The 11,507-nt window shown below is 48.3% G+C and overlaps 1 protein-coding gene across 1 annotated transcript in view; it reads right to left on the bottom strand.

The window, feature by feature from the left end:
* Positions 1–11,507, bottom strand: part of tnip1 (TNFAIP3 interacting protein 1) — an 82,623-nt gene that overhangs the window by 11,198 nt on the left and 59,918 nt on the right. The window contains exons 7-10 of the mRNA XM_043704213.1: positions 7,646–7,777; positions 5,904–6,032; positions 5,476–5,604; positions 3,687–3,812 (exon numbers count right to left, since the gene is read on the bottom strand). Of these exons, the coding sequence (XP_043560148.1) occupies positions 3,687–3,812; positions 5,476–5,604; positions 5,904–6,032; positions 7,646–7,777 (516 nt within the window). The remainder of the gene's footprint in view (positions 1–3,686; positions 3,813–5,475; positions 5,605–5,903; positions 6,033–7,645; positions 7,778–11,507) is intronic.

Here is an 11,507-nt window from a genome sequence, read left to right as displayed (position 1 = left end):
AAGAGAGAGAGGAAGAGAAAGACAGAGGGGGAGGACGAAGACAGAGAGAGTGCAGGACAGAGAAAGAGAGAGAAAGAGAAAACATGAAAGAGAGAAGAGAAATAGACAGACACAGAAACGTTTGCTGAAGAGAGAGAGAGAGAGAGACACACAGATGGCAGAAGCTCCAGATGCATTGGGAAACAGTTGCAGAGTTTGGGAATTGGGTTAGTTTGAGTGAAGGCAGGCAGCAGTACCAACGAAAAGCAGCACCAATCCCAGAGGCTGGCAGGAGGAGCGTGTTAAGAGGAGCAGTATTTTTGCAAAGACAAATCCTCCCACACTGCAGCTAAGGCCGGATCAACTACCCTAGAGAGAGCTGCTGGGTAAACCTCACCCAGAATGCTTCTGGGCCGAGCATCAAGGAACTGGCCCCAAGGACCAGGCACCTGTGGAGCAGACCTCCTGTGGCAGTGCTCATGGATAGAGAGAAAGAACAAACGTGTATCTGCATTCCCATGGTAACACCTGGACCAATCAGAATCTATCAGTCTGGCGTGAGAATTAAGACTATAAAAGTCTAAGAAATAGGAACATGAGTAAGCCATTCGGCCCCTCGAGCCTGTTCCACCATTTTCTTGCCTTTACCCTGTAACCTACGATTAAGACTGACAGTTAACTGTTCTTGTGCGTCACCATGCCAAAGAGGGCCCAGCCAACCAGCAGGCTACATACACAGCGGTGTCTCTTCAACCCGTCTGTTTCCCCCTCATTCTGATAAGGGAAAGACCAAAAACCACAATGTCTGCTTTCAGCAAAGGTTTAAACTTACATTTCGATAGCGTCTTTCACAAATCACAGGATATCCCTCAGAATCGACCACGTAGTTTTTTTTTGACTTGTAATTGACATTGCAAAGTAGGAAACACAACAGTGGATTTGTGCACAGCAAGCTCCCACAAACATCTGGTAAAAATCTTTTAGCAACATTGGTCAAGGGGTGAATCTTGGCTCTGGATCCTGCTGCTCTTTGAGACAGAGGTAGCGGGATCAGTCGTGTCTAATTGAGCGGTCAGACACAGCATCAGTTCAACCTCACATCAGGAAGGCGTCACCTCAGAGAGGGTGCAGGGCTCGCTCCGGGCTGCACTGGGAGTGCAAGCCTGGGTTAGATCATCACTCCCGGAGAGTGTGTGTGTGGCCTCGTGGGGAACAACTCCACCTCGGAGGCTGAGGGTGTGGGTATCAAGACCCAGTTAGGTAAGAATCTTAAGGGCCCTCTTAGGTAAGTATGGAAAGATCCCATGGTTCGCTTGTGCGCGGCCAAGTGCATCCTGCAAATATTTGCCCTTTAACCAACAGAGGTTCGTTTATTCACCCCCAGGATGTCAGCACCGTTGGCGAGGTCAGCATTTATTACCCAGCCCTAATTACCCAGAAGGCAGTGAGGAGTCAAGCACAATACTGGAGTCACGAGTAGACCAGACCAGGTAAAGATGGGAGTTTCCCCTCCCTAATGGACACTTGGGAGGCAGATGGCTTTTCTTCCCCCGACAATCAATTAGGCTCTTAATTCCAGATTTTTATTGATTTTAAATTCCACCCTCTGCTGCAGTGGGATTCGAACCCAGGAGCCCAGAACATTCCCTGGGTCTCTGGATTAACAGTCACATCCGTGCAACCGCGGCAGCCACATTTCCCAATGACAACCGCACTTCCAGAAATATTGTGCTACTTTGGTTGTCAGGTGCTCCAAGACTGTGATAGGCGCTATGCGAATGAAAAGTCCCCTGAACAAATAACTGAGTGATACACACGCACACACACCCCGACAGGTGGGAGCTCAGAAATTGTTGCATTGAGTCTCTTGAGTTACAGTGTGAGAGTGCCCAGGAATGAAATCCGCAGTGAAAGAAGGGGAAAGGGTCCTTGGTAGACAAGGAGGCTGGGAGAACACAGCAGGACAGGGAGCACCAGGAGGTGGAGACGTCAACGTTTCGGGTGTAACCCTTCCTCAGCACTGGGGGTGGGGGTAAGGAAGTGAAGACAGGTAGAGGGTACGACCTGGTTGGTCAATGGGAGCAGCGGGAGGGTCTGGAAAGGGAGTCAGGGGCTGGGGAGGGAGATTATTTGAAATTGGAGAACTCAATGTTGAGTCCTATGGGCTGTAGGCTGCCCCAGGCAGAAGATAAGGTGTTGTTCCGCCAATGTGCGGTCGGATTCACTGTGGCAATGGAGCAGGCCGAGGATGATTATGTCGGAAAGGGAGTGGGAAGGGGAAATCCAAAACAAAAACCAGTAGTGTTTGTTTCTCACTGTTTAACGCTTACTGGCTCGCGTTCGTTGGAGATGGGAGATCGGACATGGGGCTAGGCAGTGGGAAATCACAGGAGTAAAACCTCCAGGGTTTAATGACTTTCTTTGGGATATTCATAGACTCCCTACAGTATGGAAGCAGATCATTCGGGCCATCAGGTTCACACCGACCCTTTGAAGAACATCCCACCCACACTCACATCCATGGTACACTGGGGAAACTGAGCCGACTCTACAACAACTGATGGACGGACACCGCGCAACAGTTGCCGGACAGTGCTGTTCCCTCCCACACAGGGAACACTTCAGCGGTCTGGGACATTCCACCTCGGACCTTCGGGTGACCATCATCCAAGGTGGACTTCGGGACAGGCAGCAGCGAAAAGTGGCCGAGCAGAGGCTGATAGCTAAGTTCTGTACCCATAGGGAGGGCCTCAACCAGGACCTTGGGTTCATGTTACACTACAGGTGACCCTACTGCACTACATATTTAGGCACACACACACACACACACACACGTAAGTCTATGGGGTGAATTTGCATTTGCAGAATGGTATTTGCAAATACATTCTATTTTGTTCAAAAAGCACTGTCTGTAGGCAGTCAATATTTTTTATAATCCATGAGACACTTTATAAATTCCTGCTTTGGAAACAGAACCAGTTTGACTCAAGATTGGAATACAGACAGACTCTGAGCTCACACCTTTAATGCATTGTCTGAGCTGAGATGACACTTTTTTTTAAATGAAACCTGAAGTTTTCTCGGGACTGTGACGTATAGAGTCATAGAGATGCACAGCACGGAAACAGACCCTTCGGTCCAACCTTTCCCCTCTCACCTTAAACCTATACCCTCTAGTTCTGGTCTCCCCAACTCCAGGGAAAAGACTTTGCCTATTTATGCTATCCATGCCCCTCATAATTTTGTAAACCTTACTAACTGTACCTCTTATGCTCGCATCAAAATCCTTTATGTAAATGACAAAAAGTAGAGGGCCCAGCACCGATCCTTGTGGCACTCCACTGGTCACAGGCCTCCAGTCTGGAAAACAACCCTCTACCACTTGAAAGAAGTTCTGGGACTTATGTATTAATGAACGGAAACCTGCATCCCCATTCTAAGTGATTAAAAACTTAACAGCAATCTAGGTCTGTTCAATACATTGTATCAGTTGTATGACACTTTGATCTTTTGCTATAAATTCTGTGTCCTACGATCTTATTCTCCACAACCACCTGTCGAAGGAGCAGCACTCCAAAAACTAGTGCTTCCAAATAAACCTGTTGGACTATAACCTGGTGGTGTGTGATTTTTAACTAAAGAGAGGAAGAGAGAGAGAGAGAGAGAGAGAGAGAGAGAATGGGGAGGGTGTCCCCATCACAGTGTACCTGCGTGTTCAACAACGTCATCTGTGTTTGAACTTTCTCGAGTTTCTGCCTCAGCTCTTCTTTCTCCTCGTTCATCCGCTCTCGGTCACTGCGCTCCCGCTGAAAATCCTCTTCAAATATTTTCACCTGAGGAGGCAGAAAGCTCATTGCTGTTGGGAGGCAAGCCCCTTCTTATTCCAGGTCGCATCAGCTCCCTCCCTGATGGCTCGATCCCCAGCTCCCACCCAGCTCCGGGGAAGGGGAGCGGGCAATCTCTCCCTGGTGAAGGGGGGAGACCTTGGAATAACCCAGGTCTTTCCCCCAGGGTGGTATGGGGTGGGGGGGAGCCCCCAACTAGAGGGCATAGGCCAAAGGCGAGAGGGGAAAGATTGAAAACGGGAACTAAGGGGCATCCTTTTCATGCAGAGGGTGGGACGTGTATGGAATGAGCTGGGAGAAAGTCAGGACTGCAGATGCTGGAGATCAGAGTTGAGAGTGTGGTGCTGGAAAAGCACAGCAGGTCAGGCAGCATCCGAGGAGCAGGAGAATCGACGTTTCAAGCATAAGCCCTTCATCAGGAATGGGGCTTGCTGTGTTTTTCCAGCACTACACACTCGACTCTCAACTGCAAGGTGTTCCGCAGGGAGCCCTCTGCTCTGAGATTTTTATAAATGATTTGGATGAGGAAGTGGAAGGGACAGAGGGATCTTGGGACCCTTGTCCATAGATCCCTCAAAGTTGTCACCCAAGTTGATAGGGTTGTTAAGAAGGCATGTGGCGTGTTGGCTTTCATCAGCAGGGGGTTGAGTTTAAGAGCCGCGAGTTTAAGATGCAGCTCTGTAGAACTCTGGTTAGGTCACACTTGGAATAGTGTGTTCAGTTCTGGTCACCTCATTATAGAAAGAATGTGGAAGCTTTCCAGAGGGTAAAGAGGAGATTTACCCAGATGCTGCCTGGACTGGAGGGTATGTCTTACGAAGAAAGGTTGAGGGAGCTAGGGCTTTTCTCATTGGAGCGAAGAAGGATGAGAGGTGACTTGATAGAGGCATACAAGATGTTGAGAGGCATAGATAGAGTGGATAGCCAGATGCTTTTTCCCAGGGCAGAAATGTCCATCGTGAGGGACCATAATTTTAAGGTGATGGAAGGAAGGTTTGGGGAGATATCAGAGGTCAGTTCTTTACACAGAGTGTGGTGGTGTGTGGAATGCACTACCAGCGGTGGTGATAGAGTCAGATACATTAGGGACATTTCAGCAACTCTTGGATAGGCACATAGAAGTTAATACCACGAATGAAGGGCATGTAGGTTAGTCTGATCTTAGAATAGGATAAAAGGCTAGCACAACATTGAGGGCTGAAGGGCCTGTACTGTTCTATGTTCTATGTGATTGGAGTAAAAGAATAAAATCAATCCCTCTATAAAGATGTGGGCCTTTACTTGGATATGCACGTGTGTGCGTGTGCAGCATCAGTTACTGGAGACTTGTCCCCAACACTGAACTCCCTCCAGCATGGTTCATTCCCCTGATTCTGTGACCCTTTGCTGCTTCTGTCTGCAACACAGACTGTACCGAGTACTCCGCGTGGATTCCAGGGAACGGGGGACACTGCTCCTCACAACCTGACAGCTGGAAGGCCTGTCCATTCTCCTAGCTCCCAAACAATTTTCAGAGAAGATTTTGGAGAGACAGAGAGGGGTTTAAGGGTGAGCCTGGCAGGGGCACAGGGCTGAAGCAACAAGAGGTGGCCGCTGGAACACCAATAGAAAAATACAGGACAAAGAAAGGAGTTTGGGATTATCTACTCACCTGCTGCTTGAGCACCTCGATCTGGGTGAGGAGCTCAGTCCTCCTCGCACTCATACACGAGTCACTGGTGTTGCTGAACAGAACCGGCTGTGGGCTCGATGGCTGTGCAGCGAGAGCCTCACCCAAGGCCTAGGGAAGAAACAGAGGGCTGTCAGTGACAGGACTGAAATTAGCTGGGAAAATTGGCTGTGCGCGTTTACGCACGTGTGTGCATGTCCATGTGTACACATGTGTGCGCCCATGTATGTGTACCCATGTGCATGCGTCCATGTACACGAACGTATACACATGTGCGCGCGCACGCGTGTATGTACATGAATACGTGTGTGTGTGTGTGTGTGGGTGGGTGGGTGTGTGTGTGTGTGTGTGTGTGGGTGTGTGTGGGCATTCCTGGATCCAAGGGTTACCCAAGGAGGCTGGTGCCTGACCTTGTTGAGACGCTGAATTTCCTTTTCCTGGTATTCCCGCTGTTTGGTGAGGGGCAGGAGCTGGTTCTGCAGACACTGGTTCCTCTGTTTCAGCTCCTTCATCTCTGCTAGACACCTCTCCTTCTCGCTCTGAAGGACAAACATGGAGACAGATAAAGGATTCTCAGTCGCTGGCTGCAGTCCCATTTATCCAGCACCTCTGACAAAGCGAATGACTGTGTTGTGTAGCGAAGGGACACTGAAACGACCAGAGAGTGAGCGAAGAAAGTGAACAAGCAAATAAAGTAGTCAGGAAATCATTGGCCCATAACTTCAGAAGAAGACGCTGCACATACAAGACAGAGAGGGAAGGGAGTGAGAGAGGGAGGGTGTGCAGAATAGAGAGTGAGTGTGGGAGAGTGAGAGAACAACATATCTAGCCCCTGTGATGGTGAAATAATTTACAGAAATACAAATCATCTGGCTTGTCCACTCTGGCAAGACTTGTTCTCCAACTTGTTTCTGAACTTTGTTGGTTTTACAGGAGAGTCAGAGTTGAAAAGTGTGGCGCTGGGAAAGCACAGCAGGTCAGGCAGCATCCGAGGAGCAGGAGAATCGACATTTCGGGCATAAGCCCTTCATCAAAGTCCTCACTTTGTCCTTTGCAGGAAATCACACAGGCTCAAATTTTACCCCCGATTAAAATCAACTGCCCATCTCCTGAGAGGGTGAACGTGAATTTCAAACTGATACAAAGCCAATTTCAAGGGAATGATGGGGGTAAATGGACTGAAAATAGGAATGGCAGTAAATAGTGAGGACTGTAAAAAGACATGGTTCAAAATATGCAATAAAATCTATTGCATAAAAGCAAAACAGCTCAGCATGAAAATCTAGCAGTGCTTTCCTGGGGACGTTAAGGATAGCATTTGATTAAAAGTAGAGCATTTTCACATTTATAAAAACAATAGGACATCTGAAGATTAGGAATGTTTTAGACACCAATCACCAACAGTTAGTAAAGGGCAGAAAAATAGAATGAGTGTCAACTAGCTGGAAACAAAAATAACAGATAAATGTTTTTTAAAAAAAGAGGGGAGTAGCCAAAATAAATATTGATCCCTCCGAGGCAGAAATAGGGAAATAATCCTGGGGAATGAGGAAATAGCAGAGATGTTAAACAAACGTTTATGCCTTCCTTTACTGTGAAAGATTTTGAATATTTGTGTTTAAGAACGTTATAATACCTTGGAAATAATATAACAGTATTTCAGGAGATCGTTTCCTGGGATAGAGAATTGTCTTCAGGGGAGTGGCTGAGCAAATTGGACCTATAATGTCCAGAACAGAGATGAAGCGATCTCTTTGAAACAGACACAATTCGGAGAGAGCTCAACACTAATATGGTTTCTCCCCGGCTGGGGAATCTTGAACGTGGAGGGCTGCGGCCGGAGGAGAAAGGGAAAATCACTTTGGTCTAAAGAGGAGAAAATGTTTCTACAGAGGACTGTGAACTTCTGGAAGTCTCAACCCCAAGGATTATGGGGACACCCATTGTTGAATATATTCAATGTTGGGGTAGATGGATGTTTGGGCATTCGGACAATCATGGGTATGAAGGGTGGACTGGAAGTCTGATGGAGATTGACCATCAGCCACACAGTCTGAATGAAGGGAAGGATCCACTCGCGGAGCCTTATAGTCCAGCCCTGCTCTCCTTCCTTACGCTGCGGGTGCACAGTGCAGCCTGAGAAACTCTGTACCTCTCCACTCTCAATCTTTGACTTGGCCAGCAGTAACTTCCTGTCGAAGTCCCTCTGTTTCTCTTCGTAGCCATTCTCGCGCTCACTCAGCTCCTTCTGGGACCGGGCCAATCGCTGCCTCAGCTCCACAATCTGGAACCAGATGGAGAATATTTACCAGAACCAGCCAGCAGTCCTGTTCTGTATTCCTGGAAAAAGTCAGTGTTAGCTGGCCACTCCCTCATCTTCCTTCCTTCAAAAGGCATCTCAGTGTGCTTCCCGACAACGGAGCGGGTGGTTAAAACCCTCCCAGCGGGCAATTACAAGTCAATCACATTGTGGTGGGTCTGGAGTCACCTGGAAGCCAGGTCAGGTAAGGACAGCAGGTTGCCTTCCCTGAAGGAAGGACATCAGCGAGCCAGGGGAGGTGATGTCCTAGTCGCATTATCGCTGGCCTGTTAATCCAGAGACCCAGGAAATGTCCTGGGGACTGGGTTTGCATCCTGCCAAGGCAGATGGTGGTATTTGAATTCAATAATTAGCTGGAATTAGAAACCAAATAATGACCATTGTTGGAAAAACCCATCTGGTTCACTAATGTCCTTTAGGGAAGGAATCTGCCATCCTTACCTGACCTGGCCCACATGTGACTCCAGACCCACAGCAACATGCTTGGACCCTTAACTGCCCTCTGGGATAGGACAATAAATACTGACCTTATCCCTTAATTTCACGTCACTAACAATTTTGTAGCAGAATCACAGAATTGTTACAGCACAGGAGGAGGCTATTCAGCCCATCGTGTCTGCACCAGTTCTGGTTCTTACTGCAAATCACCTGTCCTTTCCCCATGTCCCTGCACATCAAACAAACAAATAACCACCCAGTGCCCCTCCTGAATGCCTCTGTTGAAGCTGCCTCCACCACATTTTCAGGCAGTGCACTCACTGAGTGAAAAGGATTTTCACCTCCATGTTGTGTTTGTTTATTTGCAATGGCTTCATCCTACCCTCCTCCCCTCGGCTAGGCCCCTCACTATTCCTAAGAAGCTACTGTCAAATTGTCCCACGGCCTACCCCTATCCAAGGAAATATCTCCAGTGATTGTAGTCAATATTACACGGGTTAGGGAGGGAGGAGTTAGTTAAAGAGTGCCACACGTTAGTCACATGCTGTATTGATGTGAGCAAAGTTCAGGGAACACAGCATTCCATGGTATTGAGTGTTAATGGGAGTCATGATGTGGAGGAGCAAGTGTTGGACTGGGGTGTACAAAGTTAAAAATCAGAGCTGAAAATGTGTTGCTGGAAAAGCGCAGCAGGTCAGGCAGCATCCAAGGAACAGGAGAATCGACGTTTCGGGCATGAGCCCTTCTTCAGGAATTATGCCCGAAACATCGATTCTCCTGTTCCTTGGATGCTGCCTGACCTGCTGCGCTTTTCCAGCAACACATTTTCAGCTCTGATCTCCAGTCCTCACTTTCTCCTCAAAGTTCAAAATCACCCAACACCAGGTTATAGTCCAACATGTTTATTTGGAAGCACCAGTAATTCAGTGCTCTGAAAGCTATCTGACATTCCACAACCATGTGACGAAGGAGCAGTGTCCAGAAAGCTCATGCTTCCAATTAAACCTGTTGGACTATAACCTGGTGTTGGGTGGTTTTTAAGTGTCAATGGAGTTTTCCTTTCAAATGCTGCCACCCAGTGGAAGTCAATAGAATATTCTAGAAACAATGATTTTTCAGACCTTTACAACAACAATTACAAGTAAATACCACACCTAATGCAATGAAACATCCCCCACTCCAGAGTCACTTGGAAAGGGGCAGCTATCAAATGGCATTTGACATTGGGGTCCACCAGCAGGCGTTAGGATCGATGACCAAGTTTGGCCGAAGAGGAAGGTTTTAAAAAGAAGGGATTGACAGGTGGAACTGCAGGGTTTAGGGACCGAGGTGCTCAACACACAGCCCCTCACAGGGCAGCGACTAAAAGTCAGGGAGAGACAGGAGGATATCCAGGTACAGAGGAGCACGGGGACAGGGGAGATGACAGAGAAGGTGAGGGGTCAGACATCCTGAGTGAAATCGTTCAAGATCAAGGATTTGTTGGACCAGATGACTTAGGACCATAAGAGTACCCCGAGGCCACAGGGATTCAGTCTGATCTGTGCACTACGTCAGAATGAGGCACAACCTGCGTTTGTTTCCAGGATGACCACTCAGAGGCCTATTGCAAGGAGGCACTAAGGCTGATGGGAAGATGAGGATTAACCAGGAACAGGTGGGTGGGTGAGTGACCACAACCTCAGGATTGTAAGAAATATGACAACCAAACTGACGAGTGCACTGGGCAGAGAGAGAGATGACAAAATGCCAGCAACACTTGAGTCTTGGAGCAGGCCCTGATCCTTCCTGGGATATGGGCATCGCTGGTCAAGTTGCGATTTGTTGCCCGTCCCTAAATACCCCTTGAAAAGGCAGTGGTGAGCTCCCTTCGTGAAGCACAATGGTAGACCCACAATGCCCTGAGGGTGGGAGTTCCAGGATTTTGACCGACCGACACTGAAGGAACAGTGACAGTTTCCAAGTCAGGATGTGGTGGGTTTGGAGGAGACGGTGTCCCTCCCCTGTCCTTCTGGAGGGTTGAAATGGTAAGTTTGTTTTTCTCGCCAATATCCCACTCGCTGTTTCCAGGCCTGAACCACGTCAGGGCTTGTTGGTCAGTGGCTTGTGTTTTGCTCCCCAGGGATTTCTTACTGGCTCATTGCAGACCCCACCCACACAACTTAAACCCCTAGTTGTGGCTCAATGCGTAGCAGGCTTGCCTGAGTCAGAAGGTGGTGGCACTGAAGCTTGGGCTTGTGTAGGGATGGAACCTTTAATAGACGCCCCACCTGAATATTCAGGATCCCACGGCATACTTCCCATGGGCACATGGGTCTTGATACTTTCACTGGGGAAGCAGGCCAGTTGGCCCTCACTGACCCTCCAGTCAGCATCCAATCCAGACCCACCCCTCTCCCTGTAATCCTGCTTTGCCCAAGGCTAACCCAAGGCTTGCATATTGCTGGGCACTATGGGGTACTTTCTCGTGGCCAATTCACTCTGACTTGCACATCTCTGGATTGTGGGACGAAACTGGAGCACCCGGAGGAAACCCACGCAGACACGGGGAGAATGTGCCAACTCCACACAGAGGGTGGAATCGAACCCGGGTCCCTGGTGCCGTGAGGCAGCAGTGCTAACCACTGAGCCACAAAACTGGATGGCAAACACCCAAACCTCTTACAACTAGGAGACTAAAGAGATTTTCATATCAGTCTAATCTCAAACTGAACAAATAAGCCGGTGCTGAACTCAGTTCCCCATTCTCTGAACCGTTATCATTAATCAGCATCTTCCTCTTGTGAATGGGTAGAGATACTACTGCGGTTCTATATTTATCTCTCAACTCATGTCACAAAAGCAACAGATGATTTCTTAATTATTATATTTCTAATTTTGAAATCTTGCTCACAAGTTGGCTTCCAATGTTCCAGTATTTAAACAGTGACTACATAAAAAGGCAGATTATTATCGGAATGGCGATAGATTGGGAAAGGGCGAGGTCTCAGTGCCCTCGCACACCAGTCACTGAAAATAAACACTGACGGTGCAGCAGGCAGTGTAGGAGGGAAATGGTATGTTGGCCTTTACAGGGAGACTCAGAGAGATGTACAGCACGGAAACAGACTCTTCGGTCCAACCCGTCCATGCCGAGCAGATATCCCAACCCAATCTCGTCCCACCTGTCAGCACCCGGCCCATATCCCTCCAAACCCTTCCTATTCATATACCCATCCAAATGCCTCTTAAATGTTGCAATTGTACCAGCCTCCAC

The sequence above is a fragment of the Chiloscyllium plagiosum genome, chromosome 14, assembly GCF_004010195.1.
Source record: "Chiloscyllium plagiosum isolate BGI_BamShark_2017 chromosome 14, ASM401019v2, whole genome shotgun sequence".
NCBI lineage: Eukaryota > Metazoa > Chordata > Chondrichthyes > Orectolobiformes > Hemiscylliidae > Chiloscyllium > Chiloscyllium plagiosum.
The sequence above is the reverse complement of the archived record's forward strand: the minus strand, read 5'-3'. Positions and strand labels throughout refer to the sequence as shown.